This window comes from Carassius auratus, chromosome 3, assembly GCF_003368295.1.
Source record: "Carassius auratus strain Wakin chromosome 3, ASM336829v1, whole genome shotgun sequence".
In the NCBI taxonomy this organism is placed as follows: Eukaryota; Metazoa; Chordata; class Actinopteri; order Cypriniformes; family Cyprinidae; genus Carassius; species Carassius auratus.
In genome coordinates, this window is record NC_039245.1 from 24,438,246 (window position 1) to 24,456,229 (window position 17,984).

At 38.8% G+C, this 17,984-nt stretch overlaps 2 protein-coding genes across 2 annotated transcripts; both read right to left on the minus strand.

The window, feature by feature from the left end:
- Positions 1-3,855: 3,855 nt before the first annotated feature.
- Positions 3,856-12,605, minus strand: LOC113051969 (interleukin-6 receptor subunit beta-like). The gene is made up of 15 exons (XM_026216173.1): positions 12,210-12,605; positions 11,654-11,935; positions 10,570-10,705; positions 10,314-10,465; positions 9,934-10,076; positions 9,353-9,497; positions 8,886-8,962; positions 8,549-8,783; positions 8,056-8,244; positions 7,857-7,958; positions 7,325-7,456; positions 5,832-5,975; positions 5,597-5,675; positions 4,879-4,954; positions 3,856-4,798 (listed from the first exon to the last, which is right to left on the minus strand). The coding sequence occupies exons 1-15, from the start codon at positions 12,271-12,273 to the stop codon at positions 4,427-4,429; spliced, it is 2,328 nt and encodes a 775-aa protein (XP_026071958.1). The 5' UTR covers positions 12,274-12,605; the 3' UTR covers positions 3,856-4,426.
- A 2,327-nt stretch (positions 12,606-14,932) lies between these two features.
- Positions 14,933-16,776, minus strand: LOC113042042 (relaxin-3-like). The gene is made up of 2 exons (XM_026200626.1): positions 16,496-16,776; positions 14,933-15,496 (listed from the first exon to the last, which is right to left on the minus strand). The coding sequence occupies exons 1-2, from the start codon at positions 16,656-16,658 to the stop codon at positions 15,204-15,206; spliced, it is 456 nt and encodes a 151-aa protein (XP_026056411.1). The 5' UTR covers positions 16,659-16,776; the 3' UTR covers positions 14,933-15,203.
- Positions 16,777-17,984: the final 1,208 nt, after the last annotated feature.

Below are 17,984 nucleotides of genomic sequence, written 5' to 3' on the forward strand. Positions count from 1 at the left end.
ACCCAAGTACCTGGCCTGATGACTCTGAGAAATCAGTCCCAGACAGTACAGAAGAAGAGAAAAAGCTAACCTTCTGCAGTCTGACCATAGTAGACTTCTCTGACCTAACACAAGGATTCTTGCCCCACCACAGTGTAATAATAAAATCTCCATATTGATCCAGAAGAAGAAGGTGGGAACCGGCGGACAATCAACTGAAACTTTAATAATTCAAAATAAACACAAAACAGCGCATCAGCCCCTCACGGACAACTGATGCGCACAAATAAAAACCAAAACATAAAAATAAAGCCCAGGCCCAGGCCTGGTCCTCTCTCGTCCTTCACTGTCGTCGCTCCAGTTTTATATCCTTCCATCTCCTACGTGGGACTCGAGACCGGTGGTGGGTCGCAGGTGTAGCTCATCTCCAATCACTCCACCGGCCTCACTCCTTGTTCCCACGTCCCTCTGCCCCACCCCACTCGTCACACACAGTTTTAATCAATTGGTAGAACATGAAGCCCAAGAACTGTTAATACAAGCAAATCAGACAAAAGATCTGCCCAAGACTATGTAGCTGCTGAGATCTCACTCCTAAAGAAGGCCCAAGCTAAGTGTTTCCCAATTGAGCTTAAATTATTAAAAGGTGGTCAATCCTTGCATTCCAACAGCAAATTAATATACCTTGCACCAGAGCTCGATCAGTCTACTGGGCTCATAAGAGTTGCTGGCCGTCTGCGACATAGTGAGATACTCAAACCAGATACAGCCTATCCAATTGTACATGATCCCAAACACCCAGTCAGTAGACTCCTAATCCAGTATTACGATGAGAAACTTTGTCATTCTGGCCCAGAAAGGGTATTTGCTGAATTATGCCGCAAATACTGGATCATTAGAGTCCGTGAGGCAGTATGACGGCACCAACATCAATGTCAGGAATGCAGAAAATGGCGAGGCAAGCCTGAAGTGCCAAAGATGGCAGAGTTGCCACCAGCCTGACTTCGTCTCTACGGCCCAGCATTTTATTCAACTGGTGTTGATTGTTTTGACTGGGGAATTGTATTTAAATGTATGACAACCAGAGGAGATGATTCTAAACTCTTGGGCTATGTGTCATCAGATAAAGCAGATATGGATCCCATTACCCCAAACAGTCTTTTATTGGGGGGGCTAGACCCTGATTTACCCCAAATTTGTATACCCTGAGTCAGAATTACTTAGCAGAAAATGCTGGAGACACAGTCAGGTCATTGCCGACCATTTTTGGGCACACTACGTCAGGAGATACTTACCTGAGCTTCAAACTCAGAACAAGTGGATGACTGAAACTGACAAAGACCTAAAGACTGGGACAGTAGTGATGATTGTGGATCACCAGTTGCCTCGAGCCCTCTGGCCAGTGGGTAAGGTCTCAGCCACAGTACCAAAATCCAAACTGCTGAAATGCAAGTACAGGGTCGGAAATATATCCAACCAGTGAGTAAACTGGTCTGTTTTCCACCATTACCTGATGATGACAAGGACCTGTAAGCCTTTTCTAAAGTATAATTTACTAAATTGGGGCGGTTTTTGAAAAGGCTTATTATATTTACTGGTTTGTTTTATTCTTATTGGGGGACTGTGAATTATTGACAGTGTAGTCTAAGTCCCGCCCCCAGAGTTTGACGCAACATTTCATGTTCCGCTTTAATGCGATGAAAGGCTCGCGTGTATTCAAACCATAGATGAGTGTAGGTAACTTTGAAAGTAAGTTTATTTCCTATATATATTTATACAGGTTCTTTAAGCTTGTTTATATTACAGTATGCTGTATTTAACCGTGCTGATATATATTGTATAAATTTCTCCGTGAAGTTAATGTTAGCGTAAATGTTCACCGCCTCTGCGCGTGCGCTCTACTGTGCGCCGTATAAGTGTGATGACGAATAATAATTTACATTTTACTTTAATGTATACATAGTAGAAATGTCAGTGATCCATAATATGTGGATTGATAAGACAAATTATAACTGAGAAGCCATTACAAGACGATGATCGCATGCATCACTAATCGATTATGTATACATAGGCATGTGTAGTCACGTGTCCACACGTGTTTGTACATTTGAAATGGGTGTATATTTGTAATTTACATTTATTCATTTAGCTGACGCTTTTATCCAAAGCAACTTACAATTGCTACATATTGAGAGTGAGGAGTCACGTGCCAATTTGGGTTGATTTGGGAGGGGTCTGAGCCAATCAACCTTGATGGCAGGATACGCTATCGGTTGCCAGGGGTAATGCCTTCAGAACTTCACAGAGGCGCGACTAAACCTTTCAGAGATCTTTAATTTTTGCGCATTTATTTTGTCGGCGGAACAGATCGAGACGGATCTACGAATACGAGAAAGAAAAGGAAGAAAGTAAAGCAATGCAAAAACACAAGGCGAAAGAAAGGGGACCTTACAGGAACAAGCTCACACCAAGCGCAAAACAGCGGTGTTTGGAGAAGCTCTCAGGCATCCAAAATATCGACCCATACGAGCTCCCTGCAGTAGCACAGAGACATGGACCATTTACCTCCATGCACACATATGGACATTGGGAATTATATTGTTTTTGGTTTAAGTTACTACACTATGCAGGAGTTTAAAAGCCACAAGTCTTTGGAAAGTTACGAGGCTTTCTGCTGTGGCTGGGTCCATCTACAGCAGGTGATAAAAACAGTGTTGTACTGGCCAAAGAAAAAAAGTTTACTAAAAGTTTAGTAAAAGTAATGCAGTTGATTAAAATTTATGAATTAAAGGTGGCAGTGGCTCAGTGGTTCATGTTGGTTGCCTAAAAACCGGAAGGTTGGTGGTTCGATCCCTGGCTCCACCTGACCAAATGTCAAGGTGTCCTTGAGCAAGACACCTAACCCCAGCTGCTCCCGACGAGCTGGATGGCGCCTTGAATGGCAGACACCGCAGTCGGTGTGTGAATGAGTGAGTGGATGGGTGAATGTGAGGCAAATCGTAAAGCGCTTTGGATGGCCATGTGGTCTGTTGAAAGCGCTATATAAATGCAGTCCATTTACCATTTAAAAAAAAAATGACTTACCTGCAATTGGTTTCCTCTCTGTGTTTTCTGTCACGATCGGTGTACAGGAAACACAGAGAGTGAACCAATTGCAGGTAAGTCATTTATTAAGGGATAATCCAAAGGGGTAAACAGTCCAGGCAGGGTCAAAACCAGAAGATCCAAACAACATAAACAAGACACAAAGGCAAGGCAAGGCAAGAATTGACGGACATGAATAATACTCAGACATTAAACAAGGACTCCGGAACACAGACTCAGACAGACCGGGTATAAATAGACAGAAGGATAATGAGGGAACAGGAGACAGGTGGGGAACAATCAATTACACAACAAGGAGGAAGGTGACCAAATAAGGGAACAGGAAGTGATAAGGTGACAGACACCGTGAGAAAGGGGGACATCTAGTGGAACCCCAGGGAACACAACCCAGACACTGTGACAGATGTACTGTTACTTCCTCTACTGTCAAAAATCTGGGTGTTATATTAGACAGCAACTTGTCTTTTGAAAACCATATGTCCCATGTTAAAAAAACAGCATTCTTCTATCTTAGAAACGTTGCCAATATACGAAACCTTACCTGTTTCTGATGCAGAAAAGCTAGTTCATGCAGTCATGACCTCTAGACTGGACTATTGTAATGCACTGCTACAGTAGGTGGTTGTCCTGCATCTTCAATAAACAAGCTACAGGTCGTCCAAAATACAGCGTTCCTACCAGATTACATTGTAAAAAGGGCAATATAAATAAACTTAAATTGAATTTAATCTTACAGATATAATGGACACAAATAAGAAGCATATTCTTATATAAAATTATGTACATTCAGTTGTGTATTTATTAGTAATACTATCTCATTTGTGTCAACATGTGCAAGGTTTTCCATGTTAAATTATAAGGTTTAATGTGCAGAGATGCCTATGATACATTTGTAGGCTGAAATCCCTGAAAAGTGTAAGCCACGTGTCACTGAGGATCTATCAAAACTGTGCTCTCGTTTATCTGAGCATTCTGACCTGCCTAGCATTAGCTCAACCAATGGCTGGAGTTTGTGGCAGGAACATTCATTTTGCCGACCAATGGCAAAAGAGGAAAGTATTCTGGAGACCTGTATAGTCCTTTGATGAGGCTAATGACACAAAAAATATGTGTCAACTTTAAAAGTTGCAGCTAGTGTGAAGGACTGTAAATGTTAAAATCTGTGCGTAGTTCTGCAAGACCTCTCATGGATACATTTGTGTCATTTCATGAATAACACTTGTCTTATAACTCTTTTCCATGTTATTAAAAAGTACACATGGTTCTTCTGCAAAACTGTCCTTTTCATATGGTTACATTGAAGGCACTACAGTACAGATTAAACATCCTGAGGAGTGAAAAGTTAATTTGCTTTAACAGAAGGCAAAAAATGTCTTTCGTAGTCCGAGACACATTGCTGGTGCCACCACTCATCATCATCACCATCATCATCCTTCTCTTCATCAGTGTCGACCATCTCGCTATACTCCTTTGCCCAAGTGTCAGGCTTTGAAATGTTTCCTCTGTTAGGTTCCTCAGGCTGATCTCCACCTTCACTTGTTTTGCCCAGTTCATCTGGCACCTGAAAATTTTGGGGTTCCACATCGATTAAAACATTCTCTGATTCAGTCTCTGATGGAGGAGTAGGTGTGTTAGGATCCAGGTTCTCCACAATCTCCAGCTCCGAGATCTTTAGGGTCAACTCAGAAGGAGAACAGAGCCGTGGCCACACATGCTGGAAGAAAAGCCAAGACGTGAACAAATATACGTGATCTCTCTTTCATAAGGAACACTCAAAAGACTTTAGATTCTCACCTGAATGTTCATATGTTTAAACGTTTTACTGTTTATTGGATCTGGGATCTTCACAAAACACAGAGTTGCTTTGCACCTAGAGAGCAGATATTAATTCATTTATCACAAAATGTTGAGTTCATCAGTTCCACTAATTTTGTACGCCGTATGCAAGATGATAATCCTATGCATACAATGCTTGTTTTCAGAATACTATCACCTACTCATAATAACTAATAATGGATCTGCATATCTTAAAATAGGTGGACTTTTTGTAAAATCTGACAGCTGCCATTGAGCTATTTATATTCGCCACACACACACTCACATCTTCTGTGTCATAACAATGTGGTGTGACGGCATTATGACCACGTATGGAATTAATGGAATTGAACATCAGCAGGATCCAAATCAGTGGCTGATCTTTTGAAGCATTCATAGAAACTAAAGTTTTTGCATCCATATTTGACCTCAAAGCATTGGGAACCACTGTGGTAGAATTAGGATTTATCTTCACTGGACTAGCCAAGCTCATTGTTTCTGGGACACTCACACAGAATGCCTTTGAAAAAAGTGAGACGTGGATGGTGGAATGTGTACATCTAACACGTATTTATGTAGAAAAACTATAGAGCCCAGCGTAATGGAAAAATGCATTCTGTGTGAACCAGCTTTTAGAAGGGGGTGTCCATGTACTTTCGACCATATAGATGGAATTATGATGAAAGGCAATACTTACACCAATGTAAAAACCCAAACTAATACCAGGAACATCAATAATGGTATGAATACAGCAAACAGTATTGTGTTAACATCACCTAGGAGATGAGATGGATAGAAATGATTGGTTTACTACCTAAAGCTAAATTAATCTACATAATTTATGCAAAACAAGGACCTACTAGTATTCTGGATAATGCATGCAATGTAAATCCCAAAGGAGGAGAGAAACGGCCTGTCTTCCTCATACTTACGGTCTTTCTCATTGGTGGAGAAAGTGGTGTATCTCCTGTTGCCTTCCCCAGCAGCACTCACAGCGCTCACCCAGACCTGGTACTGTTGGGCCGGCTGCAGTTCTGACAACAGCACACTGGTTCTGTCACTGCTAATCTCAGACCCTGTTACACAGGCCATAGGACACAGATATACACTACTATTCAAAGTTTATGGTCAGTACAATCTTCTTATGCTCACCAAAAATATAGTAAAAACATCAATATTGTGCAAAATTATATATTTTTTTTAAAATCCTTTTCTATTTGAATATGTTTTCAAATGTCATTTATTCCTGTGATGCAAAGCTGTATTTTCAGCATTATCCATCACTCTAGTCTTCAGTGTCACATGATCCTTCAGAAATCATTCTGATATGCTGACTTAATGCCCGCGATCTTCTGGGAGAAGTGCCCATACAAGGAATTCCGGCCTTTATGTGATCATACAGGGTCAGGGATTTTTCTCTTTGAGTTTTGTTGTTTTATTAGCGTTAAATATTTCACCCAAAAATAAAAATTCTGTCAGCTGTCCGTCAATTCTGTTATAGTGTTTTATATTTATACCACCATTTACTCACTCAAAAGTGGTTTTAAACATGAATGAGTTTCTTTCTTCTTCTAAACATAAATGCTATTTTTAGGAACGTGGAAAATCAAACAGTTGCTGGTCTACAATGACTTACATAGTATTTTTTTTGCTACTATTAAATTCAAATATGGTTACACACATTCTTTAAAATATCTTATTTTGTGTTCAGTACAAAAAAGAAATTAATACAGGTTTGGGACAACGTGACAGTGAGTAAATAATGACAGAAATGACATTTTAGGATGATCAATCCCTTGACACTAATGACCGTAAGCTACATGTTAAAATAGTCCTACTGTCCCTTTAAGACCTGCACACATCTAATATACAGGCACTTATATGTTTTTCTCTCAACTGTTTACTTTCATTTTAGACATAACCAACTGGGTCTACATGTAAAACTTGTGTGTTTTTACAGTATTAGCACAAAAGATAACTTAGTTCAATAATCAGGCGCTATTTGACAGGCTTTAGCGTGCGTGCTTCGGGTGCAGAGACAGATCAGTGCGCGAATGAAACAATTAAAAGCACATGCAAATAATGAGAGAGTAACTCTACCACTGAGTTAACACTGATGTGAATGCATGTGGTGTTGTACAGTATATGACGGAGGCTCCAGAACTACAGTGTAGCACAATATTTCTTCAAAAATAAATTGTGGAGACATTTTTATCGTCCACGATCAAAAACGTCATATCGCACACCCCTACCCTAAAGGAGTGTATTTGGCACAGAAATACTCCATCATGCATCCAAATAGTTTTTTTTTTTTTTTACTTTGGCCATGTTTAGCATGAGAATCAAACTTTTTAACAGTGTACATAAGTCAGAATGCATGAAATTGCATTAGTTCGCCCCTTTAAAAGGAGTGACCATGGGTTACCTGTTTCTTTGATGCCCACTAAGTAATGCAGGATGACACCTTTGCTCTCATTTACAGGGATGGGGCTCCATGTCAAAGTGGCAGAGGAGTGAGAGATGTTATTCACACTGATCTCTGGGACTTCAGGAGGAACTGGCGGGGGAGATGAAGAGATGACACAAACATGAAGGCTAGAAAACCTGATTATGGGATCTCACATTTACTAGCCAAGTTCTTTGAGCCCTAAAACATGCTCAGTGTGAGAAAATGTCTGTCTTTTTTTTCTAAATCCAAGTGAATGGTACTGTCGCAATACACAAGCTAATTATTTACAATGCAATACACTTTTACAATGAATGCATCTTTTAACAAATAAGGTGGTTGTAAAAGGATGCCAGTATTAATTCATGGTAATGATAATTTAAAGAATTTTGAACTTGTGCTGTATTGTACCATTTGCAAATAAAACTGGAAAAGTCCCATTTTATGTGCTATCTTGTGGACTATTGTCAATTAAATAAAAGTGCATTCAGCGATTTAAGAAATGGCATACCTCCTTCAAGTGTGTATGCAATCTCTGAACTGAGGAAGGTGCTGTGGTTGTTGAAGACAGCGAACAGTGACACATTATACGCTGTGTAGTTCCTGAGATCACCTGTGGATGGAGGCAAACACAAAATCACTGTCAGCATCAGGCTGCACTAAAGCTTTCACTCTCTCTCTCTCACACACACGCACACACACACACACACCTTTGAGTGTGACAGATCTCTGGGTTCGGTTTACTCTGACCCAGTTCAGGCACGAGGGAGGTACCACAGACACGTGCTGTACCACATACTCCAGGACGCTCTCAGAGAACTGTGGGTGTACGGCCCATGAGACCAGCAGCATCTGGTTCTCACCTATTACACTCAGATTCACCTCAGGCGTCGTCTGTCCTACAGGGCATAAACATCATATAACAGAAGATATAATTATCCACTACCTTTCAAAATGTTTGTGGTCGGTAAGATTTGAATGTTAAGGCTGCATTCATTTGATCACAAATAGTGTAAAAACAGTACTACTGTGAGACAATTCCAAATTCAGTATTTTATTGTATTTTAAAAAAAAAATTATTCCTGTGATATCAAAGCTGAATTTCCAGCATCATTACTCCAGTCTTCAGTGTCACATGATCCTTCAGAAATCATATTAAGATACTGATGTGCTGCTTTCGATCAGAATTTGGCATTGACATACCCCTCACAGCAAACGGCATGAATGTGGGGTCTGATGTGCCCATTGAGGTGTTGGCTGACACAAAAACTCCCATAACACCCGGCTTGAGTGGGACACTCAACCGCAGGCAGCTCTGTTCAGCAGGATGTTGACTTTCAGTGTCTCTCCGCTGCCTGGTGAACTGCGTGCCATTTTCAAGCTGCAGCGTGACAATATAGCTGATAACGTCCCCTCTAGCCTGAGACAGAGGCATCTCCTGAGCGACAGAAAACGACAGCGAGACAGTCAAATGTTGACTGCTCATGCATGATCTACTGTACCACTAAATGTACTGATGCATTATGGGAGTACAGTCTACCTTCCAATAGACGTTACAGGAAGATTTGTCAGAATTAGGGGCACAGTCACTCCAAACATCCAGCTGTCCAACTGGTGCTGAAAAGAGACAGTATTACAGACACATCAGAGTCATTATCACTGATTTTGTTATATAAATGACTGAAACGTGCACTAAATGTACTGAATAAATGTCATTTTAAATATATATTCAGTTATTATAAACTGTAGTAACATTTCACTGTATTTTTGATCTAATAAATGTAGCCTTGGAGAGAGCCAAATGATCCAAAACATTAGAGGGAGTCATTCTGGATACACAACATGGTGGTGGCTCTTGTTTTAATCCAAACTGCTTTTGTATATAGAACTTGAAAACAGGAGACACATCCATATTCTCCTGCTGTGTGAATGTGCATCAAGAACATCTTCAATAAAACGATTACTGAGTGCATCAGCGTCTTCCATAATGAGGGGTCGTTCTCTGACCTGCAGGAGGCGTCCTGACTGAATACACTGAACTCCAGGAACTCATGACTTTCTCTTCATGTCCACAGTGGCATCGAACACGAAAACTGTACTCTGTGAATGGCTGGGGGTCGTCCAACACATACGTGACCTGGCGATCACCCACCTGCACAATGAGAATTCAACAGAGACACAATTTGTTTCGAACTAACCTCTGACACTGTAAAATGAATGAGTCATCTTTGATTGTAGTCTTGATGTCTTGAACAAGAACACATTTACATTAAAGAAGCAAACATTGTTAAAAAAGTAAGTAGTAAATACAAAACGCTGTTGTGCTTCTTCTCCTGGAACTAGTTTATAATCTGTATCTTATTGAGACTTCCATGTTTGAAAACAATCCGATTTTGATTCTTGAATCCCCAACATTTTGATGGATGCCATTAAATTGCAGATGGATTTTCTTCACTATAGAAACTCAGTTTACAAAAGCACTTTTGAACACGTGAACTGCACCCCTAAAGCCAGTGACGTCAAAGCTTAAAGGAAAATGAAGAAACATTCTTCCAAATCAGAATAGAGTCAGATCGATCTCCTCTCACCTCTATCCAGTCCATGTGACTGTTCTCATGGTACTGCACTTGACAGCTCTTGTCTAAGGGACCCAATCCATCACAGTACATGTCCCAGATCAACTCCAGCGGCACAGAGGTGAGCTTAATATTGTATGGGGGGTCTGGCCGTTCTAAGAAAAAATTGGAAAGAACATTTTTTTTTTTAATATATAAGCTGGCACAAAGTTACCAAACCTCTGAACTCTTGTATATATCTATGGAGTAGAATATCAGAGACTCTGGAGGTGTCGCACACACTCTTTCTTTACATTTATTAATAATAATCATCAGAACAGTGTGTACACTGGCTAATTTTCAGTGCTTTAAGAAAGTAAGTGATGGTTTATAGTAGATTAAACATGACTTACTGATATGACCCGTGTTGAAGTCAGACTTTTCGGACTGTACAGAACCCAGCACGTTTTTGGCAGTGACCCATGCTGTGGTGGAAGTGCTTTTCATATACTCAGTCCGCTTTATGACTGCACTCTCACTACTGCTTTCCCGGGATTTAATTTTCCTTTATATAAACACAGACAACAACAACAAAAAAAAACATTGTCAGATGCTCAAACACAAAGTCCATGTATAATGCAATGGTGGTGTTAATAAGAAAACACACACCCATCATAATCTTTCCAGTGGAGGGTGTAAACAGTAGGAATCATTGGCTCATTGGATTTGGTCCAAGAGCAGGAAATGTCTTCTACTTCCAAGTCTTCAACAGCACAAACAGGGCGGGACGGGGGAGAAGGTGGATCTTTAAAAGATGGAAGAATTTCAAACTTTGTTGAGGGAAGCCAACCAAAAGAAACAAAAAAAAAGACAGTGTGCTGCAAGAGCCCCATTACTGTTTAAACTGAGAAAACAGAAGTCATGTGGGGAAATCTGCAAAAGAAAGCCACCAGAGTGTCGCACACATTACATCCTTGGCTATTTTGGGACACCATCTCATCACAAAAGCATTTCTCAAAGACAAAACAAATTAAGCTCTGTTACCAAATAAGAGTTCCCTATTCAGCAGTTGCCTTTCATCAAAATGATTCACATTGCATTAAAGTATGCATTTTATCAATTTGTGCATTTCCTTGCAATCAACCCATGCTCTACTGTTTGAGCTACAGCTACACAACTTTCAGTCTTGCGCTTACAGTGCTAAGTGGATTACTTATAAATAGACCTTAGTCAGCGTGACTCGGATGTGAGGGATAGAAGTACAGTGCATTCAGTGAAATATACTGTTGTTTAACAACAAACCAATTGTTTAGCTGACGAAATGTCTCTCGGATAAAAGCCTTTGGTAGTCGAAAACGTCATAAAAGAGTTTCGAAAGTTGTGAAAATTGCATGATGTGGGACCTTTCCACATTGCGTGCCATTGACTGCAAGTCTATCCTTCACAGCCTCGTTTTCATCCGTGGTCATTTCAATATAGTGTCTAACCTGAGTCTGAACACGGATTACAATTACATTATGAAACTGTAGTAACATAATCTGCTACATTAAACATTTTAGGTAATATAATCCGACTACTTTTTGAGTACTTTTCCCCCTAACTTGTTCATTCATCTTAATTGTTTATGAACACCCAAATGCTGTAGTGATTGGGATCAAACAAATCCCTTCATTGTGTGCATCTAGTGAACGAAACATTTCCAGAGCTAGTAATGAGGTCATTCCAGATGAATGGTCAATTCTGTCATACTCACAGCCTCCTCTCACTGTAATGTTGCAGGTCTCTGCTGTATTTCCATTGCACGTGCAGCGAATATTCTCTATTTCTTCTGTTGCTATAGATAAGCTGATAGTTTCATTGGTACTGGCACATGTGCTGGGAAACTGATGTCTGTGGTCCTGGGTGATAACATTAAGCTGGCAGACATCACAACTGTTTGCTCTTGCCAGTGAACTCGTGTGGCACACGACAGACACATTACGTGCCACAGGAAGAGCTTGATTCCACCAACAGTTTAAAACCACTTCACAAGAGGCTGAACAAATAAAAAAAAGACAAGAATAGCAAGTTGAGGCAACAGAGCTATGATGAACTCAGATACATACAAAAATGCAGAGAAAAGTGACCAAAAGAGTTTTGAGGCTCATAATGAGTCTCAATGGATTGTGACATTCTTTCAATTGAAACAACATAGATTTACAAAAAGTAGGTTTAAAGTATGAAACAACCACTTTATTGCATAAATAACAATATATTGTCACTTGTATATGATAGAATGAAATATTATAAAAGGAAATACTTTTGCTCACCTTGAGAGCATATCCACAGGTAAAGTATTATAATAAAATGCACTTTGACCTTCCTCCATGCCATCGCTCATGGCACTCGGGCAAGCAAAAAAAGTCCAGTGTGACGCAACGTCCGAATTACAGAGTCACGGAAAGTCCACGCTCAGAGACTTGATTGTTTCGCTCCAGAGTCACATCGTTGACCCACATCCGCGTTTTTCTCTGTCGTCAAACTTATTTTCACGAATCAAAGAAAAACAGTAGGCTACTATTCGTCTTTACATCCTGGAACGAGCATTTTCCATTTGCTGTGATCTTGTTCCTTTTTTGTTCAATTTTCGTCGATTAAGTTGCAGTCAGCGTGCACAAACCTCTTCAAATGACACTGTTCATCTCTCTTCACGTGTAAACATACAGTAGCTCGAGTCACGCCTGTTTCACAGAAAGCGCATCACAAGACTCCGCCCAGACCCCGCCTGCGCTTAACCAACCAACCATAAAAAAAAAAAAAAAAAAAAAAACTATAAATGCATTCTGTAAATGCAATGACCTTTAGGGGAAACTGATTATTTAGAGCTTGTCAAATACCCACAAGTTGAGGTCTTGGTCTCCTGAGAGCGCGTGCACGCAACAAGAATTAACTATTTAAGCACCACTCAAATTGTGTCATCTGTTATAGAGACTACTGAACAGAGGTATACAGTATTGTTCAAAATAATAGCAGTACAATGTGACTAACCAGAATAATCAAGGTTTTTAGTATATTTTTTATTGCTACGTGGCAAACAAGTTACCAGTAGGTTCAGTAGATTGTCAGAAAACAAACAAGACCCAGCATTCATGATATGCACGCTCTTAAGGCTGTGCAATTGGGCAATTAGTTGAAAGGGGTGTGTTCAAAAAAAATAGCAGTGTCTACCTTTGACTGTACAAACTCAAAACTATTTTGTACAAACATTTTTTTTTTTTTTTTTGGGATTTAGCAATCCTGTGAATCACTAAACTAATATTTAGTTGTATGACCACAGTTTTTTAAAACTGCTTGACATCTGTGTGGCATGGAGTCAACCAACTTGTGGCACCTCTCAGCTGTTATTCCACTCCATGATTCTTTAACAACATTCCACAATTCATTCACATTTCTTGGTTTTGCTTCAGAAACAGCATTTTTGATATCACCCCACAAGTTCTCAATTGGATTAAGGTCTGGAGATTGGGCTGGCCACTCCATAACATTAATTTTGTTGGTTTGGAACCAAGACTTTGCCCGTTTACTAGTGTGTTTTGGGTCATTGTCTTGTTGAAACAACCATTTCAAGGGCATGTCCTCTTCAGCATAGGGCAACATGACCTCTTCAAGTTTTTTAACATATGCAAACTGATCCATGATCCCTGGTATGCGATAAATAGGCCCAACACCATAGTAGGAGAAACATGCCCATATCATGATGCTTGTACCTCCAGTCTTCACTGTTTACTGTGGCTTGAATTCAGAGTTTGGGGGTCGTCTCACAAACTGCCTGTGGCCCTTGGACCCAAAAAGAACAATTTTACTCTCATCAGTCCACAAAATGTTCCTCCATTTCTCTTTAGGCCAGTTGATGTGTTCTTTGGCAAATTGTAACCTCTTCTGCACATGCCTTTTTTTTAACAGAGGGACTTTGCGGGGGATTCTTGAAAATAGATTAGCTTCACACAGACGTCTTCTAACTGTCACAGTACTTACAGGTAACTCCAGACTGTCTTTGATCATCCTGGAGGTGATCATTGGCTGAGCCTTTGCCATTCTGGTTATTCTTCTATCCATTTTGATGGTTGTCTTCCGTTTTCTTCCACGTCTCTCTGGTTTTGCTCTCCATTTTAAGGCATTGGAGATCATTTTAGCTGAACAACCTATCATTTTTTGCACCTCTTTATAGGTTTTCCCCTCTCTAATCAACTTTTTAATCAAAGGACGCTGTTCTTCTGAACAATGTCTTGAACGACCCATTTTCCTCAGCTTTCAAATGCATGTTCAACAAGTGTTGGCTTCATCCTTAAATAGGGGCCACCTGATTCACACCTGTTTCTTCACAAAATTGATGACCTCAGTGATTGAATGCCACACTGCTATTTTTTTGAACACACCCCTTTCAACTAATTCAACTAATTGCCCAATTGCACAGCCTTAAGAGCGTGCATATCATGAACGCTGGGTCTTGTTTGTTTTCTGACAATCTACTGAACCTACTGGTAACTTGTTTGCCACGTAGCAATAAAAAAATATACGAAAAACCTTGATTATTCTGGTTAGTCACATTGTACTGCTATTATTTTGAACAATACTGTATTTTAAAATGCTAATCATTGAAAATCAGAAAAAGCTCTGTAAACACTTGCATTTTTACAACATTATAAATGTGTTGCATCAGGAAATGAACATTTTTGTGCACACTTGTGGTATTCATACTCCTGTGAAAACTTGGGCCAAATACATGAAATTCATCATGTAAGTACATAGACAAGCTCCTAGTTTCTGGGGGCTGAACACCTGAGCTCACACTGTACAAATATATATATATATATATATATATATATATATATATATATATATATATATATATATATATATATATATATATATAAACCTTTTCAACTCCAAAGTTGATTAATCACATTTTATTAAAACTATTGTTTTTAATTACAAGTTTTCAGAAATGGTTTTGATAAAATATGCAAATGACCACACACAGATTCATAAGCAATTAATGCAAATAATCACGTTTATTCAAGATTGAAATATACTGATAAAGATTAAAACGCGAACGCACTGAATCCAAAAAGTTTACATTACAACATCAAACATTATAAAAGCAGTATTTAAATTAACTGCAACATGGCAGCTCAATGCAAATCATTTACAAGTCTCAAGCACAACATGGAGACAGAAAAATGAAACACAGGATGTGACGGAGAAGCACACACACAAACACACTTTTTTATTCACTCATGCATGCCACACAGAAGGTTAGTCTCTCAGCAAAGGGAGCTGATTTCTCCTTTGCTGCAGCCCCATTTGCAGCAGGCGTTGGACAGTCCCACCACTACATCTCGTCCCTTTCTGTCCACGGTACGCAACGCTTCCAGCACCTCCTGTGAAATGAGGGAGCGCGCTGGCCTGCTGAACAAGTCACCTTCCTGTTCACCTTGTGCCAGTGATGGAAGATTTGAGTCAGGGGCATGCTGGGATGACGGGGCAGCACCATACAGCACTGAACTGTCTGCTGGAACATTACTGTCATACGAGCTGAATAAGTCCAGTATTTCATCTGTGAAATAAGACGTGTTGATTCATGTTATAGTTGTTGAACAATACACAAATCATCCAATAATCCTTGTTTTATTTACCACTACAAACAAGTATACATAACAAGTCTGTATATTTTAAAGAATCTCAAATATATAATATATTTTATGTTAAAAGGTTTTGCCGTTAATAAGATTTGTGTTTTTTTTTTCATTTATGTGTTCTAAAAACTGTAATATTGTGAAATATCATTACAATTTAAAACAACTGTTTTCTGTAGTGCATTTTAAAAATGTATTAATTTATTAAAATTAAACTATTAATTCCTGTGGTGTTAAAGCTGTATTTTCAGCATCATTCCTCCAGTCTTCAGTGTCACATGACCCTTCAGAAATCATTCTGACATGCTGATTGGCTGCTCTTGTGTTGCTTCTTACTTTTTGTGGAAGCTCAGATTTCTATTCAGGATTATTTGATGAATAGAAAGTTCAAAAGAATTGCATTTATTTGAGATATAATTTTCTGCAACATTATGAATGTGTGTGATCCCGCTTTTGATCAATTTACTGTAACGTGTCTTTGCTGAATAAAAGTATACATTTCTTTCTCTCAACAATTTTTTATAGTAGTGTAGATAATTCCTATACTTCCATTTTGTGTTATTTTATAATTTTAGTCCACAATTTTAAATATAACACTTTGTAACACAGTAAAAACAGAGTTATATGATAGATGGATAATCCAAATGTTTTACTGGTAGCGTATAGGTAATATTGTTGCAACATGGAATTTTTTAATTCATTATGTTAAAATTCTGACTTGCAAGAATTTTATTCGGTATTAAAATGTAATTTGGTGATGAAATCTACTCTAAAATAGATATTAAATAGGTGTATCAAAAATATTTAGCTGCTACTGTATTTCGTAATATTGTTGCAACCAGAATTTTTTATTTACTATATTTTCAAAAAAAAAAAAAAAAAAAACAGAAAGTTTTACAAACCTGCTTTTTAATACTAACCTGTGCTTGTCAAGGAGCGCTTCCATCGAGAGCCTCCGCAGGTGAAGATAACAGCTCGGATGAACTCCCGGCCGCATAATTTGACTCCGTACGAGGGGCCGTCCAGTGCCTGGACTCCAGCCAGCAGCAGACACACTGCAAGCGCGGTGGTTTTCCACATCATGCTGAGAGCAGATATTCACTGACTGCTGAAGATGATGTTCAGAAGCTGCTTTCCTGCTGGGCTCTCTTTGGTTGGGATCTAGGTGCCTGTTTGATGTTGTGTGATTTCTACCAGGTCCCTGTTTCTGCTTATAAAGAGGTGAGGGGCACACATGCAGGCAGGAGTCACAGATAACCCTGTGAGATAGTGGCAGAAACCTTTCCACTAACAAAAGCATGAGCAGGAAAGGTGGATGTGTAATTATGAGGGCATTCTTTGACACTAAACTCTCTTTCTTCATTTGAATTGATGAATCATATTTGCCGTACGACTCATGTCAGGATATTGCAGTGATTGCTCTTTACAAACAGTGATTGAATTAAGATGTCTATCTATTTTTCCATTAAAATCATTGCAGTTATTCTTTTTATTTACTTTTTTATTTTACATTGTTGCATTCAAGACATACATTTGATCATTTCTTGGGAATCAAACTTATGACCATTGGTTCTACTGTTTGAAATGCATCATTTATATAATATCTAAAGTTACAATTGTATAGGGGATGTATTTTTATTATCACATATTTTAAGGCATGTTATGTCTAAAGTGTGTTTAATTTTAGAAATATATTTTTTGCTAGATATCAAAGTTTTATTTATATTAAGATTTTTATCCAAAGCGACTTACATTGCATTTAATATATATATATATATATATATATATATATATATATATATATATATATATATATATATATATATATATATATATATATATATATATATATATATATTTATATAGTTTTAAGCCTACATTGCATATATTATGGTTTTATCCCAAATCTTGCATTGCATTCGAGGTACACATTTTATCAGCATTATAAACTCCCTGGGAATCGAACCCATGTCCATGGTGTTACTATCATGCTCTCTTGTTTGGGCTACAGGAATCCAATCATGTATAATAGGACTGTTAAATATTTCATCATGTGCATGCCAGGTTGTTCTGGATGGTTATTGTCACTTTGCACCTGTTTTATCATACCACATGATATACCACAAAAATTTAAGTTGAATCACATATGAAAGCAACGGCCCATCTCTCAAAAATCTGTCCTGAGTTCACCCGATTACTTGTTTTACCTTCTTTGCACTTCAGTGCAGATTTTTTATTTACTCATTTTCCCCTTTTTTTTTTCAGATGATGACTGTGAGGTGTGGAGGTTAAGAGAGAAAGAGGTGAAGCGAGCATGGCATTTTCAAAGTGTGATAACACAGACCATTGCACACGAGTGATCTTTGCAACCACACTGACAAAGGTCACCAATATCCAAAATGACAACAG

What these genes read in the sequence shown, in the direction of transcription:
- LOC113042042 (XM_026200626.1), bottom strand. Translation starts at nt 16,658, where the DNA reads ATGATGTGGAAAACCACCGCGCTTGCAGTGTGTCTGCTGCTGGCTGGA. An exon ending in GCGCTCCTTGACAAGCACAG is followed by an intron (nt 15,497 to 16,495) that starts GTTAGTATTAAA and finishes CTTATTTCACAG; the next exon opens with ATGAAATACTGGACTTATTC.
- LOC113051969 (XM_026216173.1), bottom strand. Translation starts at nt 12,273, where the DNA reads ATGGCATGGAGGAAGGTCAAAGTGCATTTTATTATAATACTTTACCTG. An exon ending in CTTCAACACGGGTCATATCA is followed by an intron (nt 10,077 to 10,313) that starts GTAAGTCATGTT and finishes ATTTTTTCTTAG; the next exon opens with AACGGCCAGACCCCCCATAC. An exon ending in CTCCACCAATGAGAAAGACC is followed by an intron (nt 5,676 to 5,831) that starts GTAAGTATGAGG and finishes CTCATCTCCTAG; the next exon opens with GTGATGTTAACACAATACTG.